The sequence below is a fragment of the Protopterus annectens genome, chromosome 14.part0, assembly GCF_019279795.1.
Source record: "Protopterus annectens isolate FY-2018-M chromosome 14.part0, PAN1.0, whole genome shotgun sequence".
NCBI classification, from domain to species: Eukaryota; Metazoa; Chordata; order Ceratodontiformes; family Protopteridae; genus Protopterus; species Protopterus annectens.
The window spans coordinates 459,659,506-459,686,813 of record NC_056748.1 but is presented as its reverse complement, the minus strand read 5'-3'; the positions used below and the strand labels follow the sequence as shown (position 1 = coordinate 459,686,813).

The following is a 27,308-nucleotide window of genomic DNA, read 5'->3' as shown; positions in this document are numbered from 1 at the left end:
TAACATAGCTCCATGACTATCCAAACAAACAAAACAGGTCATGCACCAAACGGAAAAACTTTGGAAGCTCTACCAAAATAATAAACTGCCCAACACCCTGCTTCAATATAAACAGCTTTATAACCTTGCAAAACAGCTAATAACCAAGGACAAAAAATCCTACTATATCACACTCCAGTCCAATAACAATAAAAACCCAAAGCAATTCTGGAACTCAATAAAACTGCTCCTCCATCCAGGCTGAAAGAATAATCCCTGTCCAGACCCAAGTAAATCCAATCTGGAACTAGGCTCTGAATTCAATTCATTTTTTACCGAATCCATCTCTGCCCTTACCAAATCCTTTCCTAACAATAACCCAACTGCCCATCACACTTCCCCCTCAAACCCATCTAACAACCCTCCTCTACTGTTTGAGCTCAAACCCATCTCCACTAACTTCATAAAAAAACTCCTATCCAAACTTAAACCATGTACTAATGCTCCTGACAATATTCCCCCCTGCTACCTAAATTATGCTGCTGATGGTATTGCTCTCCCAATTAGCATCATCATAAACAGATCCATAAATGAATCCTATGTCCCTAAACTTTGGCGCACAGCTTATATCATACCTCTACACAAAGGTGGCAAAAATACCAGTGTCTCTAATTTCCGCCCTATTGCCCTGCTCTCTCCACTCTCCAAAATCCTTGAAAAGTGCATCCACCACCAACTTATGCCATTCCTGACCCAAAACAGTCTCCTCACACCCACTCAGCATGGCTTCCACCCTGCCCAGAGCACCATTACCGCTCCCTTCCTTGAAACTGTCAATCAAGCCTGAAACTCAGGTCACCTAGTTTTTACCGTACTAATAGATCTGTCTAAGGCATTTGACTCCATTTCCCACATGCACTTACTCTGCCATCTCTCAAACCTTCACCTCTCACCAAAAACATTATCCTGGTTCTCCAGCTATCTGACAGATCTCAGGCAGAAAAATGGAAGAACTCCACCTCTTCCTTCTTACCTACCCCAACTGGAGTTCCTCAGGGATCCATCCTTGGGCCCATGTTTTTCAACATTTTCATCAATAACTTTCACACTGCTATTCCTGACACAAAAAGTATTCAATATGCAGATGATTCTACCTTAAACTGCTCTGCTACTAACCTCTCCGAACTGCTGACAAAAACCCAAGCTGCATTCTCCGCAGCAGAAAACTGGATGCACCATAACCACCTCTCTCTCAATGCAAATAAATCTAAAATCCTACTACCCCCCCCCCAAGACCTTTTCATTCAACAAAAATGATTTCAAAGTTCTTAGCCAAACTAACTCACCCATAGAAGTGGTGCCTTCTGCAAAACTCCTAGGCATAACTGTGGGCAAACACCTCAAGTTTGACACACATATACAACAAAATATTAAAAAAAACACCAAAAGCTAGGTATGTTGTATAGGAGCAATCGCTTTCTCTCTCACTCCACTAGACATACTCTAGCCACTACATATCTTCTCCCTTCCATATTATACGGGACTCCTCTCCTAATCAACCTGTCTGCCTCTACAACCTCCAAACTAGAAAACTGCTACAATAAAATCTCTAAATTTGCCACAAATTCAAAAAATTCCACCCACCACTGCCTCACCCTTAAATCATTACATTGGCTCGAACTTTCAAACCACCTTGACTACCTGCAACTATCCACAGCACACAGACTTGTATTTCATCCTGCAAAATGCCCCGCTCTAGCTAATATCCTTCCCCCTTATATTCCTAATAGAACACTCAGATCAGAGCACCAGAATCTAATTGCTATCCACAAACCTAAGCATCCTGCTGGCCAGCTTCTCCTCTCATATGCTCTAGGCAAAAAATGGAATGCCCTCCCCACCTCACTAAGAACCACTCCTAACTCTGACAACTTCAAAACCCAGCTTTTCAAACACCTGTCAACTAAATGGAAATGTACCTGCTTCCACCCTACTTAATCTCCTTTCTAAGTCTATACCCTAGGGGTCCCTTCTTTTCATACTTTAACTCTCTACAATCTCCCATAGTCTTATACCTATTACCCTTCACAAGCTCCCTATAACTCCTTAACTTTACTCCCTCTAACCTTCTAACAATTACTACAACTATGCTCACGACTCAACTTTGTAAATAATGTAAATATTGTGAATAGTTTTCTACTTCAAAAATGTGCATGTTAAGCAAGCATATCCAAAATTCCTCTCTTTATATATGTAACTGACTTCCACACTCAACACTTCAGTACCATTGCTTAAAGGAAACTGTATAACCCATAACGTCTCTCTCTAGGAATTCTGATAACTATGCTTGTGAATATTCTTATTTTTTAACTCTTTTTACAATTTTATCTTGTATACTCCTGTGTTTTATTGTAAAAGATTTTATACAATGCTTTCTTGGAGCTTTTCTCCCTGGGCCTGCACTGAAAACGGGTCATGTTGGCCCAGTGGACTTCCCTGGTAACCAAACTGGAAATAAATAAATAAATAAATTGTCACTTGGCATTTGATTATTTATTGTTTTTTAAATAGTCCTAAAGATTCTCTGTATGATATAATTTAGTTTTCCTAATTATTTTACAGATGTTTGATAAGTAACCTTTCCTATGAACAGCTTGTGTTGTTGAAAAGACCAAGTGTTCGATAAATTTAGGTATATTTTGTCTGATTATTAATTTCATTGTCTCTATTCTGTTTAAAATTGAACGTGTTATATCCTGTATGCTTAGCCACAGATCATTACCTAAATCAAATTTGTTTCTTATTTGTTCCATTGTTAAAACTTTTCCAGAATCTAGTAACTGATGCCAATAAGTCAGTTCATGCTTTCTAAGAGTCTTGATTATATCTATATCAAAAGTTTTAATGTTATTTTGTGTGCATACAATAGGATATAGCAAGAATGACCCACCTTTTATGTTGGGATTCCTATTCATAATGGTGTTATATCCTTTTAATATGTTCTTATAAACTTAGAACTTATGTACTTCTGTTTGTTTTCTGTAAAATGTTCTCTCATCATCCAAAGAAAATTATTTGACACCATTTCATTATATTGTGATGGTAATGTAAGACCTGAATTTAGCCATATATTTCCATGTATGTATTTCCATCTGGCAGAATAAACATTATTTACCTCATAATGATAGTTTTTATATTAGATGACAGTGCATATGTTTCTATAGCTGGAAGACTGATTCCTCCTGCTTCCAAGTCATTTAAATGATGATTCAGAGCTATTCTGGGTTTGTTGTGATACCATAAGAAGTTTAGCATTAGTTTATTAAATTGTTTTATGTAAGACTTAGGAGGAGGTATAGAAAAGGCTTGTATGAAGTATAATATTTTTGGAAAAATAATAATTTTAATTATATAATGCCTGTCCTCCATTGTAAAAAAGTATTTATTCCATTTTTGAATGTGTGTTTTAATGTTATTTAGAATATTGGAGTAGTTTATTGTTACTGTCTTATCTAGTTCATCTGTTAATGTAACCCCTAAGTATTTTATTTTATTGTCTGCAGGTATATATTTAGAAAAATCCTCATCTATGTCTTTCTTATTAGAATTTGTAAGTAATATCTGTGTCTTATTTTCATTAAATGTAAGGCCCGAGTGTTTCTGAAGTATTCAATTAAATTTAATAAAGTTTTTACAGAGGTATTATCATCCTTTAATGTTAACAAAATAATATCTGCAAACAAATGAACCTTCATTTCCAGACTGTTGTCAAATTATATACCCTTAATATTCTAATCCATTTGAATATAATTTGCAAAAGGTTTGATTACTAAGTCAAATAATAATGGAGACAAGAGGCATCTCTGTTTTATACCTTTAGTAATTTCTAAAGATTTAGAAAAGCGTGATCCAATATTTATATATGCTAAGGATTTTTTATAAAGTGATATAATAGTGTGAATTTTTGAGAAAATCCATATACTTCTACAACTGACCATAGATGATCCCATGGACAGACTCAAAGTCACTATTTAAATCTAAACTGATTAAATTCTTGTTATTTTTTGTATGATTAATGTAATCAATTAAAGCTATAATTCTTTTAATGTTATCATATGTATTTCTATCTTTTATAAATCCAGTTTGATCTTATAGGTTCATAGATTCATAGGTTCATACTAGGCTATCTGCCCTAGGGCATTTATAAGCCTAGCCAGAGTGTGTGTGGCTTTCACCATCCCTTAGGATGAGAATACTATACCCATTAGTTTGCTGTGCCTCTGTCCAGCAGTGATACAGAGATGATTCCCGGGGTAAACCTACGATCTCCCATCCACTCGTCAAGATTTCTCTTGAACAGAGTCAGTGAGGGGCTCTGCCTCACATGGACTGGGATTCTGTTCCATAGTGTAGGGAGTCTCTGGGTGATGAATCTGTCCCTCCAGCATGTCCTATTTATATCCGTGTTGAGGTTTAAGTCTCTTGCTCTTGTGGCTCTGGTGGATTTGGATTTTTTGAGGTGGAGCATGTCCATTAATTCCGGGTTGGACATGGCCTTGTATGTCAGGCACAGATCACCTCTGAGCAGACGGTATGCGACCTAATAGAGCTGGAGTTTCTTCAGTCAGGCATCGTATGACATATGTTTGAGCCCCTTTATCTTTTTGGTGAGGAACTTTTGGGGTCTTTCCAACTGCTGCAGGTGTCGGGTAAGGTACATTCCGAATGGGGCGTTGTACTCAATCATTGGTCTGATAAGTGAAGAGTACAGGGGTACAATGACCTCTCCTGATCTGGATGTGAATCCCTTCATGATCAGGTGGGCAATGTAGAAGGTCTTCCTAACCACTTTGGCAATGTGAGTGTCAAAAGAGAGGTTACTGTCAACTTGGGTCCCCAGGTCCTTGATAACTTCTTCCGTGTTTAATGGATTACCACCTATGTGGTAATTAGGGGTTACCTTGTTTTTCCCAAAGGGTATGACTATACATTTTTTGGCATTTAGCTTAAGGCCATGGCTCTGGCACCAGTTATCCATTTCTATGAGACCTCTCTGGAGGAAGTCTGTGTCTGATGGAGTGTCAATTATGGTGCCCAGTTTGCAGTCATCTGCAAATTTTGTCAGCCACAATCCCCCTATGTTTGCCTGCACTTCAGAAAAATAAATGCCGAACAAGAGGGGGCCCAGGACTGAGCCCTGTGGGACACTGCTCGTGACCAGCTTAGAGTCTGACATGGCACCAGCAACTCTAACCCTGTGTGTTCTGTCCTTGAGCCAGTTTGCAACCCATCTTGTGACATATGGGTTTACATCTAAGCTGGTGAGCTTTTCTATGATGCCTGAGTGGGATATTGTGTCGAACGCTTTTGCTAGGTCAAGGTAGGCTGTGTGAACTGCCTTACCCTCATCAATGGCCTTAGTGACTGTTTCGAAAAAGTCGACCAAGTTCAAGAGGCAGGATCTGCCCTTGACAAAGCCAAATTGGGTAGGATCCAGTGTCTGTAGGTCCCCAATGTCTTTATTTATGAGTTCCATTATGATCCTCTCCATAGCTTTGCAGACAAGGCTCGTCAAGCTTATGGGGTGGTAATTTCAGGGTCCGTAGAAGCACCGCCTTTGTGGAGTGGGACCACAGTTGCCATACGCCATTCTTTGGGTACGTATCCTGTAGTAAGGCTAAGATTAAACAGCAGCCTTATGTGTGGGTTTAGTTCCTCATTGAGTTTGTGTAGCACACAGCCGGGGACACCGTCCGGTCCCATTGATGCTGTGTTTTTTTGCTTTAGAGAGAGCAGCTCTCACCTGGGCATCTGAGATGTTTGGGAGACTAGACTCTGGTGGGATAGATATTTCTCCTTTTGGGGGGAGGGAGGGGAGAAATTTGCACTGAACCTGTCTGCCAGTATGTTGGCAATGTCTGTGGGTTCAGTGATTTTTTTATCATTTTGGATTAATTCTGAGCATATCCTGGGAGTTTCCACCCAGGTTTCTAACATAGCTGAAGAAGGCTTTATGATTGTCTTTTGTGTCATTAGCGATTTTTCTCTCAAAGTTGGCCTTGGATGATTTTATGAGTGATCGTAGTTTTTTGCTAGTATTGATCAGAGATGCCTTCCCTTTTAGGGATTTTGCTCTGTCATGTAGTAGCTTTCTCCTCTTATTGTAGAGTTTGTTTACAACAGAAGTAATAGTTTGATCCTAGCTGCATATATTGCCATAAACATTTTATAATCAACATTTAGTAAATATATAGGTCTGTAAGATGAACATTCCTTTGCATTTTTATCTGCTTTCAAAACAGGTGATATTATTGCATATGTCCAAGAAGGAGGAATATTTTTGATTTCCTTTACTAATGTAAACACTTTTAATAGTAATCCCAGAGCTTCTTTGGTTAATAATTTGAACATTTCTGGGATCATATTATCTATGCCAGGTGCTTTGTTTGGATTTAAGTTCGGTCATGCTTATCTGTTTGTCTATTAATTTTATATGATCATTAGTTTGGTTTTGATATGTTTTCTAAAGAAAGACTTTAAGATGTTTTGAGGTTCTGTTATTTCCTTTTGGGTATTAACTTTATGAACGTATAATTTAAATGCTTTTACTATCCCTTCTAAGTCTGATACTTTCTTTCTGTTGTCTGGAATGTATAGTTCCTTTACTTGATTAGCTTTTATGATCTTTTTAGTTCCATTTTTTATTCTTTTCTGATTTCTGGGATTCAATGAATAAGAACATAGTTTGAGCTTCTCTAACATTATCATTGTCTTATGGTATAGTGTCTCTAAATATTTTTTATTCATGTCATTAAATTCACTTATTAAATTCACCTTTTGCTTCTGAATGTCTAGCTTTAGTATATCAATTCTTGCTTGGAATTCCAGTAAGTCTTTGTCCCATTGCCTTTTCTTGTTTTTAAACCATGTTTACCATATAAATATGATTTCAAAGAGTCCCAAATATATATCTCTGATATGTCTTCAGTAAGATTTATGTCTAAAAATGTTTGTATCTCTAACATAAAATTCCCTAAAATCCTTTATGTCTCTTCTATATGAAGTAATTCTAGTTACAGTTATTCTTTGTTTTGTATTTAAATCTAAATCAAAAGTAACTGCATTATGGTCTGACAATGGCCATGTGACTACTTTGACTTTATCCAACTTAGTAGTTAGATCTCTTGATATGTACACTCTATTCTTGAATACATGCCCTGTCGATGAAAGTAATGTGTAAAGAATGGGTCTGGATCACTACACTGAGCTGTCCCTTCAATGAATGGCATTTCATCGGAAATGCAGTTCACTGAATTCCCCTCATGTGGGCAGCTGCACCCCCCCCCCCGCTAATTATATATACCAATTCTGAGATCACACTACTGTACCACAGTCTCAGTATGAGCAGTTCAGTGAACGACATGTTCAATGTTAAGTGCACTGGAAAAGCAGTTTGCTGAACCGATTTTTTGTTGAATTAATAGGGACCCGTAAAGAAAAATGTATTAGGATCACCATATTCATTAATTTCTATGATATTAAAAGTTTCAATAAAATCAGACAGCATCACATCAATTGCTATCTTCTTTTGTGCGTTTCTAGCATCAGTGCCCTCATCATTCAATATACAATTAAAGTCTTCTGCTATGATAATTTCCCCTTTAACATGGTGTACAATGTCTTCTAAATGCTGCTTGGCTACTTTGACACCTGAACCAGGTCTCCAATAAATGTTTACTAGAGTATATATCTTCCCATTTATGGATATTGTTACTAAACAGAACATCCCTGTTTTTCATAATATGTATTTAAACTTTTTGGTATTAAGATTGAGTTTTTCCATAAGACTGCTACTCCTCTCTTCTTTTATTTTTAGCGCAAACTTATTAAAACTGTATAATTATTTGTGTTAATTTTATTTATGTCTTCTTGTATAAGGTGTGTTTCTTGTAAAAAAATAATCTGTGCATTAAACATCTTCACATATTTTAAGAGACTTCCCCTTTTACAATTATTATTCAGACTATGTATATTAAAGGAAATACCTTTCATAGTTAAATTATTACCACTGAGACTGCTAGTCACGTGTGTATATTTTTTAACTATTAAGCACACAGATTTAATTAAAGATAATAACTTATTTTCATTTGATGTAACAAAGTAGTTACAACTCATAGACACCCAATAAAAAAAGAATTAAAGAATAAAACCTTAAAGATTAAGACAAAAAACAAAGTAACCTTCCTATAGGCAAACAGATGCCAGCTTTGAACAGACTAGCCATTCAAGCATACCCTCTAACACCCCCCCCCCAGATTCATATCTCAGTTATCTAAACATTTTGTCTCACAGGAAGAGGCTTGCTATTTCTTATATTCTATTCATATAAGACATTTTGCATAAAATTTGATCTTAAATAAAAAAATAACATTTATCATAACCATATTACTATATTAAGCATATTAATTTGATATTAAAATAATGCACGTTACAATGACTTTTTGTGTTTGCTTATAATATACAACAGCTGTCCATTAGTCAAACTCCTTTTGATAAGAATAGATTAATATTTGTCATTCAGATTAATATAATTAATCAGCAAAACAGTTCAGATTTATAAAATTGCATAACAAGGTTCCATCATTCTAATTAAACCCAGTGAAGCTGCTATTATACTATGTAGTAGCACAGTCTGCCTCACATCCATCTCTTTATTATATACAATCTAATTACAACAATTTCTTGTCTATTTGCATTAAAATAAAACATACTGTTTTTCTTTTATAAGTTCATAAAATTACTTGTTAATAAATCTCTTATTGCTTTTATTCTTATTCAAATTGTACAGTTTTGCATATTATTAGGTAAATGCCCCTTTAAGAAGCTGAGAAATTCAAACAGCTCATTGTTAACCTTTAACCCAAGTGCTTACATCATGCCTGAGCCTTTTACTTTCATTTTCAAGCACTTGCATAGTCAGAAACGTATTTTCAGCTTCTAAATATGTAAATAATGGAAAACAAATTCTCAGGAAGAAGAAAATAAGCTTTTCAGCTCACAAACTCGTCGGGATGCCAAGAAACAAGTAAATAAGCAATTTGAGTACTTCTAAATATGCCCCATGTTTGTGGAGTGCTTGAGAACTTTCCCTCCTTCTAAATGGCTGTTTGTAAAGCCCAAGCATGTCTCTGTAGTTAGAATCAAGTTTACATTTACCTGAGACAAGTTTTATTCTAACTGTAATAAGCCTTATTTGTTCCATATAAGAAAAACATTTATTTTCCTGTTTAAGCATGTACTAATCATTAAATCAGTTAACCCATGAAACACGCATAGGCCAACATTTAAAAAACAGGTACATATCTTCTGTTTCTTAAAGTTTAGAACTTATTAAGAAATCAATATTTAAACTGTATGTTCAAATAAACATTTTAAATAATCATTTAAGTGCCTTTTTTAAGCTGTAAATAACTGTACTACACAGAAAACATGCAGTGTGATGTGTTACTTAAAAGTTTATTTTCTTTAAGTTGTTTTCCCTTTCTTTTTTAAAAGTCACTTGTCTGAGACTATGACACAAACATTCTAACAAAATATATGAGCAGCTAAAGCATTGTTTTGTTTAATATATTATGCTACTGTTATTTACTATACTTTGAGAGATATTGGTTTGTTAATAAACAAGAATAAAATGTTTTAACCTTTTTTTGTTTTGGGATTGTAGTCATTTGGTTAAAAGGCATTATTTTTGTTGTACATTGTAGGGAACTTCATAGATTTACCATCTGAATAAAGTGTGGTTCCTTTTAGATATTTTTTTGTGTGGTATAAAAGGAAAATATGTAAAATAATTGTTTAAAAGTTACTTGTCATATAGTCTCTTCTTTTCGTCTGCTTTTTTTCCATTCATTCCTTTCGGCTTGGCATTTTAGGGTAAAACCCATCCAATCCATTTCGTCTGTTTGATTTAAAGTTTTGTTAGATGTTAAAAAAAAATCAGCTGCATTCAAGGCATCAAAAATCTTTGCTCCATCTGAGAAAAAGATTTTAAGTCTCGCAGGAAACAGTAAATGAACCATGAATTGTCTGTTCTTCAATTCTTTTATTAAAGGTAAACATTCCTTTCTTTTACAGTTTACCTCCAATGAGTAATCATTGTTAAATCTTATTATCTTGATATTTGATGGGAGAGTTTGAACACTCAGTTTTTAGCACCAGTTCATTGTCCTGAGAAGATAAAAATCTTACTATTACTGATCTTGGATTTGGAAGGAACTGCCAATGACCTATGTGTTCTTTAAATTCCATAAAAAAAAGACTCCAGTAAATTCAGAACATTTGGAAGCCAAGATGTGAGAAAATTCACCATATTGTCACCTTCAGTCTTTTCCAGTAGTCCATAAATATGCAAGTTGCTTCTCCTTGACCTATTTTCTAGGTCATCAAATTTGTTCCTTAGAAAAGTATTTTGTTTTGAGAGAGACTCAAGCTGATGTTCTTGTTCCATGAGTCTGCCTTCCATGTCATTTAATGTTTCTTCTATGTCAACAATCTGAGTCTTATGTTATTAATCCTTGTAACTGCTCCATTTGTTTTGTGCATTTTTCTTTAAAAGAGTCAAGTTTTTTGTCCATTTTGCCAAATGTCAAAGATAAATCCTGCATAGTAGATAATAAAGATTGTAGTTCCTTCTTCATTGTCTGTCCCTGTGACATGTTCTTTTGACAACTTATTCTGTGAAAAAATCTGAGCCCTTTTTGCTTGAATTTTGACAAAAAAATTGTAGAATTTAAACAAAATAATCCAATGTAGACTTCTAAAGACTGTACTAGAAGTTACTGGTTAAGTTTAAGAAATTTAGGAGTATCAGTTTTTTAAATTTTCTGTCAGAAATATAACTTGGAAAACAGAGCTGAGAAAAAGTGCTGTCAACCTGTCAGCATCATGGCCAGGCCCCTTGTAAGGGCTGTTGAGCTGTTAGCCTAGTAAACTCCTATGAACCTATGAATATCATTCCTGTTGACTTAATGAGAGACTTCAATGTGTTTTAAAGTGAAAGGCCAGTTGCAGAGACTGTGGAGAAGTGTTATAGTCTCTAAAGTGATTCTTTGCCAAATTATTAAAGCAACAGCCAGTGAAACTAACTTTATTCCTAAATAACTGGCAAGTGACTTTCTGAATGGTGATAAACGTCAGTAAGGAACAGGCATAGTTGACACTCCTCCACTTTCAACCATGTTACAGGTTCTTGGCATCCTTAAAACTTTGATGATATACAACCAGAAACAATGTAATTATTAAAGATAAAATCACTATTCTTTATTACACCATGGTGATGTTTCTTTTCTCAGTGCATTGACTGAACATATGGTCAGCCTAGCAGATGTATCTAATCTAGAAAACATTCCACTCTTGTATTAAGAAAGGCACCTGAGAAACATAATGCTACCATATTATAACATCTACTCAGTGACCACTGTGTGGTATCAGATTACTTGTCTGCAAAAATCACCAGACAAAGGGTCATATCATTGTTTCATTTTCTTTCAGAGTAAGCACGTGTATCTTTGTCAACTAAATATTCAACATGTAAATGGTCCTATGTATGCCTCTCATCTGTCCCTTTTTTTCATAAAGCATATCTGATTTTACCTCAGATTTTTGTCCTGCCTCTGGTAAAATTGTTGATTTTATGGTCAATCACTAAGTATTACAGTCATTCAATAAAGCCAATCATTATAGTTTCATACTTCTTATTGTTCAAAAATACTCATTGATAGAAAACCTGTTGTTCTGCTATTTTTTAGTGAATTTAATTTTAAAATGTATCCCTGAGTTTGGGCTTTTGAACCTATATCACTTTTGACATTATCCAGAATTACTGATCAAATATTTTAAGAAGTATGGTACTATGTAAATTCACAGTCTAATTGTAATGATATGTTGCAACAGTTTTTAAAGATTTTGCTTCATTGCAAGAAATATTCTATCTTAAAATGACTAGAAGAAATAGAGACAACGAAATCCCTTGGAAGAATGTATCCTTCTTGTAGTACCTGCCACTTCTGAAATCTTAATAAATATGAAAAGACATCCTTAAAAGAATTACCTGGAGTGGAATAAAACACATTTTGAAATAGAAGCTTCAAAGTTTTACAACCTGTTTAGAATATGTGTTTCTCCAGAGTACTATGATGATAGCAATAGCTGCTCTGATTACAGCAAGATTAGAATTCATAGGGTGGAAAAGAAAATGTCATCTATAAGTAAAGTAGCAGCAAAGATAATCCTGGTTGGGAATCTGATTACAGTCCCTACCAAAGAATGATAAAACATTAAATATGAATAAAATAAAAAACACTGAATGCATGCAAACCTATAACTCCTTATTACAAAAATGTTAAAATCCAAATATAAGGTTGCACAGCCAAAATAAAAGGTCATGGCCTTTCCCCAGGGTTATGAAATTTCAGAGTTAAAATAATGAATTAGCAAAGAATAGGAGGCACAGCCCCCAATATGGGGTGCAAAGATACATTTTTCCTGTTAAAAAACATTTTTTGCATGCTTTGTTGTGCTGCTATTGCTGGAAGGGCTTCATCCTTTTTGACATTTTTTTCGTTGACTTTCTGACAATGATTCAAATCTAACTATAAGTAAGCAGCAAAGGAGCACAACACTATTCACAGCCATCATTCTAGTCATGTGTCACTTATCCTGTCACCCCAAGTGCAACCTTCATCAGCAATCATGTAGAAAGAATACTTATACAATGCTTATGCAGACACCTGGCCTATGTTAATTGTTGCAACATCCTACACTACAACGCTCTTACACACACACACACACACACACACACACACACACACACACACACTATACCAGCCTTCTTCATTTGAAATAGATGACAAACATACTGAATTAGGAGGCAGTATCCCAGAATTACTGGTTTGCTTTACCAGAATCATAGGACCAAAAATGCTACTAGTTATACACTTCAGAGAAATAGTTATCTAATGCTTTTCTGCATTCAGGATAATACTTCAAACTCAAAAGTCAACCACACCACAGGAACAGCTTCATGTAAGTTATTTGTTGATTAGCACATTAACCTTTTCATATGAAAGTTAGAATGTTTTACAGCTACTGCATACAAGCTGGGTTACTTAATACACCTTTATGGCACATGCACCGGTATATGTAATAATAATATACTATACACTAGTTAAAAGCTTTACTAAATTGTTAATTTATTATTTTTCCAATGCCATCTGTGTATTTGCTGGCTATGTACCAATGTCTCTTTTTAAAGAAACTTTCTGCCATTTACACTGTAAAGGAGGTAATGATTATTACTGGTAATTAACTGATTTTAAACATACCAATAGACTGGAAAAATCCAAGTGCTTCTGCAGCTGGGCCATGGTACATCACTTTTCCACTTGCCAGCAATGTAAGAGTGTCAAACAATTTGAAAATGGAATAGCGGGGTTGGTGGATAGAGAAAATAATTGTGCGTCCCCGCCTTGAAAGCCTGAAATAAAAAAACATTGTATTTCAAAAAACGGATCAGCCACTAAAGTGCTACAGCACTTACGTTTGCAAAATGTGTAATTTCTGTAGCAGAAATTGGAATGTCAGAATCTGAACATAAAAATTACTTTAACAATGAGAAACATTACCAATCCCACAAAATATTATGATATGAAGTCTAGCAAGGCATTTTTGCTCCATGTTTTAGAAAGTGGTCTTTTTGGTTGTGCATGAACTGCAAACAATTTTAAGTTTAGTAGTGCCAAGTAGATAGACACTCTAAGCATTTCATTTTAAAAAGTAAGCTGTCTGAAAGCTTACTGGTGGTATTTTCATGAAAATAACTTAATGTATACACTACATACATACAAATGCAGCACATGACATACTGCATATGGACGTGTCTCTGTTATGTAAAAAAAAATCAGATTACGAACTTGGTGTACGGTATGTCACAGCAAGACATGCTGGCTCACCTATGTAAACAGCACAGTACTGCAACAATGCAGCTATAAATAAGCATTACAGAAATACAACATTGTGCAAATTCACCACTCCTACAAGATGTTGGACAAGTATTTGAGGAAAGGGAGTTTTCGGAAAATGCCTCTACTAAGTAAGCATCTTTGCTTCAAATTAGATTAAAAAAGAAAGATGTGAAACAACACCAGCTTCCATAACAAAACATCTCAGTTCCTTCCTTCATTTCCTCAAATAAAAGAAACAAAAAAACAAAATTCCATAAACTTTAAATGATAATATTTAGTTTAACAGTTATCAGGAAGCTCTATTTCCTGAGGTAGGTAGGTAGGACTAATTATGATTTCTTGGGACCATAACAACTCGTACACACCTCTCAAGTATAATTTCCCAATAAACATTATATTAGCTATTATCCCATACTCTGTTTAACATCCGAATAAGAGTACAACTGACCTGCTTTTATTATTTATAAATCTATACACAGTATAAGTGAAAAAGCAGCAAACCAAAGACCATGAAGGAACCAGACCACAAAATTTATAAGCTTTCGTTCATTTAATAAAACACCACAAACTTCATCAGAATAAATACAAAAACTAGAAACCACCCTTTAAATACTTGACATGTGCAAAAAATCATCCAATGACAGAATACTTCAAATTAATTATATATAAATATGTATGTATATAATAGCCGATAATAACAAATAGGCTTTGATGTAGTGAGCCAAGCTGTTCACAAAATGGACTTTATTTGATGAAACACTTTGTAGTAGTTTGTTATTATCGATCATGTTTATGTTTTTATACATATGCAATGTTAAAAAATATTGTAGTGTATTTTAAAATTTTCATGACATCACAATGGCTATTTAAATAATTCATTTGAAGTATTTTGTCACTGGATGATTTTTTTTGCACATGACAAGTATTTAAAGGGTGGTTTCAAGTTTTGTGTTTAATCTGATGAAGTTTGTGGTGTTTTATTAAACGAACGAAAGCTTAAAAGTTTTGTGGTCCAGTTCCTTCCTGGTCTTTGGTTTGCTGCTTTTTCACTTTTACTTTGTTCTTTGGAGTTGTTTAGCTATTTCTATACACAGTATGTTTCATCCATATGTTATATACAGCAAATAACCAGCAAAAAATACCTTTAATGTGGCAGACTGTATCCAGTACGAACCACAAGACTAAACAAAGAAAAAAAGGATGGCAGAAGCGCTCAGTTAAATTCTCTTCACTTTATTTTCAATGACAGCAAAGCTTTCACGTTTTCCCTTCTTCAGTGCTAACATAACAAATCAATTATCCATTAAAATAAATAGTAGCAGCAATAAAACGTGACACAGCCCACCCAATGTAAAATAAACTAAAAACTAATTAGTTAAAAACAATTAACACAATGCAAGTACATCCATTTATATAACTAATGCAACTTTTGTTGCTTCATACATAGAACTGGTTTAATACTTATCGCATTATTAATGCCAGGATATATGTCTGCTTGCAGCCTTGTAATTCAAGCATATTCTATATTTTCAAGCATGTTATTAACATCACCCCCTCTTATACTCTTATATACTAACTTAATCACCCTAAATTTAAAAATATGGTCACTACCTTTCTCATTAATATGCTTAGCCAGTGCATTAGTGGGTATATTTCTTCTGATACCAGATCTATGCTCAATTATACAATCTTTCAACCTTCTAGTACTTCTTCCCACATAAAAACAGGAACATTTTTGGCACATGGCTGGGTATACAATTTGTGCTGTATTACAATTTGCATAACATTCAAATTTAGAGATGTTTTTTGTGAGTGGATGCACAAATTTAGTTTCAGTAATAATATCAGCACAACAACTGCAATTTGTGCAAGGATACGTACTTTGTCTACGCGACTCATTCCTGTTTTTTTCTAAATGTAGGTCTTTATAGCACAGCCTCCGTTTCAAATTCCTTTCATTTTTATAGGCAAAAAAGGGGGATTCCCTAATAACATGATTCAGTTCTGGCATGAACATTAAAACATTCCAGTTTCTACGTATTATAGCTTCCACTTCCTTAGACTTAGTATTAAAATTCATTATATATCTAAATTTAGTCCTTACATTAGACCATTAGACCTATTACTAAAATAGGGGGTCAGGCTGGTCTAACTTCATCCGCTATACTATTTAAATCAAGACCATCATAGCCTCTATCAGTAAATTCACTCATCATTACTTCCATCTGACTTTGGAAGGTACATTCTGTTGTATTTAGTCTCTGACTCTACTCAGCTGACTTTTCACAATCCCCCTAACTGTACGTAAAATGTCTTACCAAATGAAAAATTTAGAAAGGCAATTAAATATGTTTAGATTACAGTGGGTAGCTGCTGTCCTAAAGTCACTGCAAATGCAGAAGAACAGCGTTTCTTCACAAGCCTTCTAGCAGGCATTACTATAGTATCTCTGGAATCCATGCAGTATATAAATCTATGTTTTTAACAAAAAAAAAATCTGCCATTGCAAAATATCAGCAAAATTCTTTCAGGTCTGGGTGACAAAAAAGTTCATCATTTGGGGGAATTATCTGTTTTTTAGATTTTTTCTACATTTTAATACTTGCATGCACACATCTATGCTTTTGGACACATTAGCTTATTGCAGTTTATTTGGGTGGAGATATTTCCCAAACTGCTACAGTCAATGAGTTTCTGCACTTTGAATTCAGAAGAATGTGTCTTGCATTTATAAATATTATATGCCCCAAAAATATGAGTTAAAAATACTATGTTTTTTGTTATATGTGCTATGTGGTAGGCCTAAATCTATATCTATTTTCACCTAAACCAAATTGTTTCTAAATTTGAATATTTAGTTTCAACAAGAAAAGAACTGACAAATCCAGATTTAAAATGTTTTGTTTTTAGCACAGCAACAAGAAAATAATCCCAACAATAACTGATATAACTAGTAAAAGTAAACAGATGTTAACATATAAATTCAATAACAAAGATTGTTAACCAAACTGATTAAAGAAACAGTGTGGGATGTAAATGTAGAAGGCAATAACACATGTTCTGGAAGTGTTACTGCAGTGTGGTATGACACTGACATTTGTATATTTAGTCAAACTCATGTGCCTCAGAAGGCGTAATGTCAGCAGTATCCTATTATCTCAAAATTGTTTCTTAAAAGTGAAAGACTAATACAATTATATCCACATTTTGCTGTTCTTGATGTACACCTGTAGCTTATTTAACAGAAAATGCACTTAAAGTAACTACAATTTACTCTGTTAAAGGAAGTACTTGAATGAACATTGCAACTTAATAAATGAGTGGAAGTGAAAGCAGTCTCTTGCAGACATGACTGCAAGAACTTGTTCTATTAAAAATGTCAGCAAAATATATGCTGGTCATGTTCTTATTAAACACATTTGTCATAAAAGTCGCAGAGTTACTCAGCTAAATGTTAATCGCAACATGTTCCCTAAGTCATTTCTGCACTGTCATGAGACAGTACACTAATTATAGCAAATATAATTCAGACACAAAAAATGCAGTGTCACAACTCATGGGAATCTTAACTCAGTTTAGAAAGTTGCATGTGTAATCAAAAATGTCACCTGCTAAATAACATACCTCTTAGCATCATACAGTGAGGAATTTGGGCAAAGCCAAAAATAATGGGGGGGGGGGGCAAAGCCCCCAAAGCAGGGACAGATGTTAAATATTACTCTTATAAATGTAGACCTTTCCTAAAATAGCACGATTTACACTAATGTGCAATTTCTGAAGGATTTTCTGAAGGATGTGAAGTTTGAAACTCATATGCCTGTCATTATTTAGTGACTTTGATCCTCACATATTTTGTCAGAAAGCCACACATTTTATGAGGCACATTTGTGGACATTCTGTAAAATTCTAGAGAATTGAGAGTATGCTACAAAGCCTCCAAAACATTACTTTGTCAGGGCAAATATAACAACTTTTTAGAAGATGCTGCAGGCATTCTGTGTGGCCCAGTTCCTGTGGGTCAACATACAGATTATCATTCATTAAAATTGTATTTGATTCCTATAGCCAGACAGATTTAATTCTTAACCTGACCATGTTCAAACATGAAGATGGGGGGGCATTATAACACTGGAGTATCTAATGAATATGAAGTGCATCCTTCTTAATTAGTTTGTTTTATCAGAAATGTCACACTAAGTTGTTACTCAATATTTTTAAATGTGAATGGATGAAAAATCTACCGATTATTTTACAGACTCAAGCTGCAATACAGAAAATGTGTCATAGTAATGAAGACTGGAATTCAGAAACATAATGCACACTGTCAATGCATTAAAAATGCATGAAAAACTCCAGCTCCACATTAAAACACAGCTGTGCAGTACGACTACCAAAGGAATATGTTATTGTGCATCCAGTAGATATCTGGTACATAGTACATATGCAAATAAGCTATATAAAATAACAGTGCTAAGGCAGGTCTGAGGCAGCTACTGTGCAGACTAAAGCTGCCAGTTTAGATCGCATTACATTATAATGACAAAGGTATATTAGTAGGGTGCGTTGACTAATGTTGCCAAATGGGCATGGGTATTTGTGATTAAGTGGGCTGAGGACCCGGACTACTCCGCCCTATACCAGGGACCCATGCTAATGGTGGGAGGGGTGTACATGCCTCTATTGGCCAATTTGTGCCTGCCTTAAAGCCGAGCCCCTGGATCATTAAGTTCCTGACTGTCTATTGTCCAGTTGTCCAGCTTGGGTTTCCTGGGATAGTTCTGTTGACTGAAAGATGGATGTAAAGCCAATCAACCTGCAAACATGAAGTAAGAATTGCTAAACTTAATGTAGGCTCACTGACAGGATGCAGTTTGGAAGTGGATGACAAGATGGTAAGCAGGGGGCTGGTCAACCTATGTATCTAGGCAACAAGATGGAATGGAAGTGCAGCAAAGCCATCTGGCATGGGGTCCAGATACTGCTACACAGGAGGAAGACAAACTAGAAATGGTCTGGGAATTATGATGATGCAGAGGCTTCAGAAGACAATGAGGGATATCCCCACAATTAGTAATAGACTCATGGCAATCAGACTCCACTGTAATGATAGGGCAGTAGTCATAATCTTAGCCTATGCCCCACAACAAGTTTGAGACAGTAACGAAAAAAGAGTACATTCAGACAGCAGTTGCAGGACCTACTGGATAAAGGAGGACAACATGAATCAGTGTTGATAATGGGTGACCTGAATGCACATATTGAGACAGACAGAACAGGATGAGGACTGCTTGGATCCACGTGTGGGGCAACAGGAATAAAAAAGGAGAAGCCATTCTAGATTTCTATCTGGCAAATGGCTTGATATTGACCAACACATGGTTCAGCAAGAGAGATAGTCATAATATCAAATACAAGAGTGGTCAATATGCAACTTAGGTAGATGTCTTCCTAGTAAAAAATGGGCACTGGGATAGAATCAGAGATTGCAACGTCATCCCTAGTGAAACAGTTGGCCTACAGCATAGAAGGCTCTAAGATCAACAGAGACTAGGATGAAGACATGGAAATTGACTGAACAGACAGCACAGGAGTTCAAGGAATTACTCTAACACCTCAGAAAGAACAGGAACTAGGTGGAGATGAAGAAGGGCAGTGCCTCAAAACAAGATGTGTGAGGGTTACAGAACTGATATGCTGTCAAATCAGATATGGAAGTAAGCTACATAAGGAAAGCTTGTGGTGGACTACTTAAGTCCAGAAAGTCATCAAAAGAAAGGAGGAGTGTAGGAAAAAGTGTAAGGCAGAAAATACAGAATAGGCTTGGAAGAAATACTGGTTGGCTAACAAACAGGAGAAGAGAGGAGTTGTAATAGTAAAGAACACAGCATCAGAAGCATTCTACCATCTTCTGGAAAATGACTCAGTGAATGGCACAAAAACTTTATCAGGTTGCAAGCCAAAGACAGAAATATAAAGAAGACAGTCAAACACCCTTCATAAAGGATGCCAGCAAGAACCTGCTCACCAGCCCGCAGGAAATTAAAGGCAGATGGAAGAAGTACTTTCCGCAGCTTCTGAATGAAGAAAAACCCACAGAAGCTGTACTGTCCCAGACATAGCCTGCAATGAAAGAAGAGGAGGAGCTCACCCTAGGGGAATTAAGAGCAGCTCTAAGGAAAATGAAGTCAGTGAAAGCAGCTTGCTAAGATGAGGTCACAGCCGATATGATTAAGATATTGGGTGAGATAGGGGAGAAATGGCTCCTGAGGGTACTCATAGCAGTATGGAGAGAAAGGCATATTCCAGATGACTGGAGAATAAGCATACTAGTGCCAGTGTACAAGAACAAAGGGGACATCCATAACTGTGAGTAGTACAGACGTATCAAACGCCTGTCACACTGCATGAAAGTTCTAGAGAGGGTGACTGATAAATGAATATGCAGAGTAATACAAAGTAAGATGGGAGACGAGCAGGTTGGATTCAGATCAGGATGCAGCACATCTGATCCAGTGTTTGTAGTGACAGAGACAGTTGAGAAGAAGCTAGACAAGAAGGAATAGTCCAACTGGGCATTCCTAGACTTGGAGAAAACATATGATAGTCCCACGAAAGCCAATCTAGGCAGCCCTGCCATAGTTCAAAGTTTAAGAAACATTGGTAGAATCAGTGCAGTCTATGTACAAGGACCCAAAGACAAAATGTAAGAACAGTGTTCGGTCTTACAGAGGCATTCCCAGTGGGAGTGGGTGTGCACCAGGGTTCAGCTCTCCACCCACTGGTGTTTATACTGGTGATGAACTACATCAGCAAACAAGTTGGAAGGAACAGATAACAAAGTTCCTGTATGCAAACAATGTGGCAGTACAAGCAGACTCTGAGCAAGAACTTCAGCAAAGGATAGGGGAATGGAATGCAAAGCCTGAAGGCATGTGGGATGAAACTGAGTACAGATAAGATAATTGTAATGGCAGCAAATGGGGATAGAAGCTGGGAACTGAGATAGAAGGGAAAATAATGGAACAGGTTAAAAGTTTCAGGTATCTAGAAGGGTGGTTTAGGAGAAGGGAAATCTGAATGAGGAAGTAAAAGCTAGAGACAGAAGGGCTCCTGCCAATTGGCACATAGGGTCAGGGGTAGCGTATGACAGAAGAATATGAAAGATGATGAAAATAAGGTATACAAAATAGTACTGTGACCAGAAACCTGGGCAGTAAATGCAGAGCAGTCGAGGAAGATAGAGGTAATATGAGATGAAATGCCTTAGACGGGTGATAGGATGCACACTGTTGGAAAGATGAAGAAATAAGGACATCAGAGCAGAGGCTAAAATAGCTTCAGTTGCAGAGTCAAAGAGAACAGATTACAGTGGTTCAGGCACATGTGCAGAAAAGGAGAAACAATCCAGTGAAGAAAATTTGGTACAGACAGGAAGAAGGCAAGAGGAAATGAGGACATCTAGAAGAGAAATGCATGGATTGTGTGAGAAAAGACATATGACAATCAGGCATGAGTGCTGAAGAAGGTAAGAGAGTGGCACTGAATCAAGAGAGATGGCAACAGTTGATATGACACCCTGACCCCAAGTAGAAAATGGGGGAAATGGTGGGTTGATGAGTGGTCCTGCCTGGTTATACTTCATGCTATTTAGGAGGGCTCCTAAGATGTTATTGGGATCCATTAATGCAGTGTTCTTGGCCTTGGAGAATGCATTTAGGACCTGTTCTATAGTGATGGTTGGGGGGGGTAATGTTCGATGATGTTTTTTGAGGGGGGTGACTGGGAGGAGGGTGTAAAACTAAAGTTGAATTTGTTGGCAAGTATATTTGCTTTATCTTCTGGCTTCATGTAGTTGTCTCCATTCACAATTAGCTTTGTACATTGCTGTGTACAGCCTTTGAGGTTATGGATATAACTAAAGAAAGCCTTGTAGTTCCTCTTGGCCTGGAAAATTATTTTTACCTTAAAATTAACTTTGGTTGCCCCGATTTGTCCTCTCAGTTGTTTGTTTTGATTGATGAGAGTGATTTTATCCTGCTAGGCATTGTATTTCCTGACTTTTGCCATAACTTTTTCCTTATCTTGTACAGCCAATTGATGTTTGGATTCCACCAGGGGGGTTTGTTTTTTGAGTTTGTTGTGAGCTTTTTTTCTGGTAGGCACAGCTATCTCTATGCATTTGTTAACATGATTATGTAGAGTATCTGTGAACAATTCTGCCTAGGCAACCACATTCTCAAGGTTTATGTGAGGATGAAATTTTGTCATGTTTTCAATTAATAATAGGAAGTTTGCCTTAAAATAGTTCATAAATGCTGCAGGGTTAGCTGGGGTCACATATTTTATTCTTATTTCAAAGGAAACAGCTTTATGGTCTGACCTCACCAGGTAGGACATTACACTTGGTGGGGGAGGGCAGGTGCAGTAGTCCCTGCCTGAGCAGTACCTGGCCTAAATGTGTGGAAGGTATTCTAGTCTTGCACTGCTGGGGTTGCTCCCTGTAGCTTTTAAATATGTTTGAGTAACTGCACAGATGTCTACATTCCACAGGGTGAGAAGAACGTGGAGGGAGTTGAGAAGTATCACAAGATAGGATAGGTAGGTACATATGAGTTGGTGGGAGGGAGAGACAAAAACTTATTTAGTCACTTTGCATTAAGAAGCCTGTTTGCTTGATGATCATTTCTAGTTTCCTCTTGTAAAGGATCACTGGTGTCAGAAAAGCCAGTTATTTTATTCATCAATAGACTAAATTTATTTTGTTTGTTTTGGACAGAGGATTGGTCAGTTTGCAAGACATTTGCAGCATGTATCCTAATAGCATTTTTAGCTAGATATCTTAGCAGAATTAAATTTTATGTTTTGCTTCCATGACTCAACTCATACTTTATGTAGTGATTTCAGTTCCTTTGTGAGACATTGTCTATTTATGATTTTTAACAGTCTTGCAGCATTTGGGAAGTGATTATCTTGTAGGTTGACTATTATGTTTGTGAGGGTATTGGCTAATATTTCTAGGTCTTGCTCAGTTATAAGGAGGTCCCACTTTATTTGGATTTTTAGAGATGTGCAGTTTTGCTGTGTTTGCCAATCAATGATCTCTGTATGTCTGTCAAGGAGTCTCAAATAAAACCTGCCTGAACAGGCTTATGGGTTACTCTGATAAACAATCGCCAGTGATTAAACAATATTTACTCAGATGGGAAAAATAAATACTTTCTGTGCTTAATTGCTCGCATCCCTCTCTCCTAATCTACTGAATACATGTGACACTATCACCCAACATATTAAAGTTAATTGAAAAAAGAGCATCGCACTGGAGAATATTCATAAAACAACATGAGCCATTCAAAGGGTATCTCATTAACAGGACACATTAAACAAATTATTTTGTTAGTTAAAAATTCAGATGAATTATGAATCTAATTGCTCCATATCCCTAAATGTGAACAAATATCCATTCATGTCTTATATCTCTCTACTCTCCCTGCTTCACTCACTTCCTTACTACTATCAATTTCTCTCCTCTGGCTTTCTCACTAAATATACTATATGCCTGCTTTTCTCTCACCTCATATTTCAATTGCTGTTTGTATTATACTGACTTAGCTTTAATTTCTCTATAAACTGGCTAAAATGCCTCTAATTATTAAACCATTATCAAATAACTTGTATCTGTTCTCAAGTAATATTTTCATATGATGTCTAATTAGGTATAATTATTTAAACTGTATTTTTTGTATTATTTTTAAGACTGTAAAATTATTGTTCTTAAAATGATTTGTAATACTTTGCAGGTTTCCTCCTCAGGCCTCCTTTGAAAATGGGCTCCTACTCAGTCAAACTTTCCCAGTAATCAAATGTCAATACATTAATTAATATAAGTACAGGAAAGGTAAATATAGCTTTAGCTAAACTCCTTAGTCTTAAACTCAGGAAAATACAACTTGTAGATCTTTCAGTTCAGTTTGTATCACCTTAGTTCAAATAATGAGCATACAAGGTTAATTCTAATTATTTATCACACCGGAAGCAAACCATATTAAAGGAATGTGGCGATCCTGTCAATCTCTTTATACAGGTATCACCAAGTAAGGCTTATTCTGAAATTCTAATTCCCTTTATACCAGCAAGAAGATAATCAAGAGTCCCCTGGCCCCACTACACAGAGGGATAAAGCCCCGACAGTGCCCCAGATTACTTGTTTTCCATTAGCGGCATGGACACTGGAAGGACTGGGCAGATGATGGTAGTGAGTGACCAATGCTGTCTTGCTCATCCTAGGGGGTATTACAGGCATGAAAAGCCTGAGGAGCTCACTCTTCAGGTAGTGTGCCTGTTGGTGAGGAGGTTTCACATGCATGGAAGTATGCATACACCTTGCAAAGGCAGCAATAATGGAGCTTGCAAGGCTGCTACAAGGTGATAGGTAAGGGCAACCTCCCCAGCAGCATTATGATGCTGCACCAGCATTCTTGATCTCCTCATGGTCCTGTAGAGCAGGTGAACAAGGCTGTTGGCAGCTAATGGTCAGCTGCATGCTGCTCTGAAAAAGAAGATAGTAAGGAGAACATCTTGAGAACATTCCCAACCAGTTCTCTAGGCATTAAGCCATCTCAATATAAGCACCAAGTGGCCATTTACTGCACTAACATTTTATTACATTATGTTATAAAAAGTACAGTTTTGTACCTACCATAAATGTAGATGTTCGAAGATCCACATTGCTGCAGTCCTTACTTATGGGTAGTCCGCTGTCCTCGGTCGGCCCGAATACCAAAGTATTAGGCTGACGTCGGTCATGGGCGCCTAGATCTGACATCAGAGCGTCAGGGTATAAAGGCGCATGATCGACGTCATATCCTCAGTCTTTTCTTGCCCCAGATGTCAGAAGGCCAAACCAGAAAGGCCACAGCCAAAAACAGAATACCTCCCAAAAACATGCCCAACAACAACCATCACCTAAAGCATAGCACCAAGTCAAACTACAGTGGGGAAGGAGGGAGGGTAAATTGGACAGCAGCAATGTGGATCTTCGAACATCTACATTTATGGTAGGTACAAAACTGTACTATGTTCTTCATCTCACATTGCTGCAGTCCTTACTTATGGGTAGAATCCCAAAGCAACGGGAAAGGGAGGATGGTAAAATCATAAAGCATTAGGGGCCGCTAAAATGCCCTGTAAAATTGCAGTGGCAAATCCAGCCCTAGACTTAGAATAAAGAGGAAGGTGGTAATGTTTAGAAAAGGTATGCACTGAACTCCAAGAAGCTGCCTCCAAAATGTCTTTGTAGCTACCCCTTAGAAAGGCCGTAGAAGTAGAAGTAGCCCTAGTGGAATGAGGCCTGATTCCAGCAGGAATCTCCTTACCATGATGGGAATAACAGAAAGAAATACAAAACCCAATCCATTTAGAAATAGTTTGTTTTGAAACAGGTTTACCCTGTGAACCCAAAGCAAAAGAAACAAACAATTGCTGAGACTGTCTGAACTCCTTGGTTCTGCTCAAATAAAAACGCAACTGCCTGTGAATATCCAAAGTATGCAAAAGTTTCTCCCCTTTATTTTGGGGTTTGCATAAAAAGTAGGCAAATGAATAGTTTGATTTAAGGCCACACTAGAAACCACTTTAGGCATAAAGGAAGGATTAGTACGTAAAGATACCCTATCCTTATGAAAAATCAGGAAAGGCTCCACTGCCATGAGGGCCTGTAATTCAGAAACCCTTCTTGCAGAGGTAATGGCCAACAAATAAGCAGTTTTCCATGACAAATACTTTAACTCGGCAGTAGCTGCAGGCTCAAAAGGTTGTAGAGTAAGTTTTTCCAACACAAAATTGAGATCCCAAGCAGGAGTAGGAGCTCTACGTGGGGGTCTTATATTCTTTGCCCCTCTAAGAAATTGCTTAAACCAAGGATGAGAGAATAAAGGAGGGTCACAATCATAGTGAGCAGAAATGGCTGCAGCATGAACCTTTATTGAGGAGAAAGACAAACCCTTGTCCAATAGCTCAGTAAGATATTGAAGAGCAACACTTAAATCAGGTTTGGAGACATCAAGGTCCTTTCCTTTGCTCCAAATAAAAAAATCTCCTCCAGTTATCCGCGTAAACTTTCCTGGTACTAGGCCTCCTGGCCTCCAAAATAACATTCAAAACTTGTTGTGGAAGCTGAGACCTTCCAGAGTCTAAAACAGAATATGCCAGGCTGTTAGATGCAGAGACTGAATCTTGACATTGAGGAAGTGACTGTCCTCTTGTGACAAAGGTGCGGAATCAAAGGCAGAGGCCATGGAGGTTCTCGTACTAAACTCCTCAGTAGTGGGTACCAGTGTTGTCGAGGCCAATCCGGTGCTATCAAAATCATGGTTGGCTTGTCTTGTCTGGCCTTCAAAAGTACCTTGGGAAGAAGAGGCAGAGGTGGAAAGGCATATACATGCAGATTGTTCCAACTGAATGATAGAGCGTCCACCTTCCAAGCTGTGTGATGAAACTTTTTTGTGCAAAACTTTGGCAACTGGTAATTTAGTGGAGAAGCGAACAGATCTATGTCTGGAGTTCCCCATAACACTGTCAACTGTTGAAATACATGAGGATCCAATTTCCACTCGTGAGGATCCACTATTTGTCTGCTCAATACATCTGCTAAGGAGTTCTGTGCTCCTGGTAGAAACCTTGCCTGACGATTGAGGTGTAGATTGAGAGCAGTTTCCCACAGAATCATCGCTTGCCTGCAAAGAGGGTAAGAATGGGTTCCCCCCTGCTTGTTGATGTACCACATGACAGTAGTGTTGTCTGTTTGAATCAACACCTGCCCTGGGTGAAGTAAATCTTTGAAAGCCATCAATGCAAACTGGACTGCTAACATTTCCTTCAAGTTGATATGCAAATGTTGGAGTTTGACAGGCCACGTGTTTTGCACCCATTTTCCATTGAGGTGTGCTCCCCAAGCCTTGTCCGAGGCATCTGTCGTTAGAATCTGACTCGCCTCTGGCTGGGTCACAGAGAGTCCCTTGTTTAGGTGACATTCCTGAGCCCACCACAAAAACTCCTTCTGAATGCAAGGTATTATCTGAATGACAGTGTCTAGATCTTGGCAGTGCTGTGTCCACACATTTTTGAGATACCATTGAAGCTTCCTCATATGCAATTTGGCATTGGGAAGCACCAGAATACAAGATGCCATGAACCCCAAGGCTTGAAGGACTGTCCTTGCAGTCAGCCTGGACCGTAGAGACATTTGCTGGAAATAAAGAGAAAGGCTTCTTTGTTTGTCCGGGGTCAAAAAAGGCCATCTGGGAAGCTGTA

At 36.9% G+C, this 27,308-nt stretch overlaps 1 protein-coding gene across 1 annotated transcript in view; it reads right to left on the bottom strand.

Moving 5' to 3' along the window:
* Positions 1-27,308, bottom strand: part of LOC122788681 (broad substrate specificity ATP-binding cassette transporter ABCG2-like) — a 512,925-nt gene that overhangs the window by 219,416 nt on the left and 266,201 nt on the right. The window contains exon 7 of the mRNA XM_044055576.1: positions 13,362-13,513. Coding sequence (XP_043911511.1) covers positions 13,362-13,513 — 152 coding nt within the window. The remainder of the gene's footprint in view (positions 1-13,361; positions 13,514-27,308) is intronic.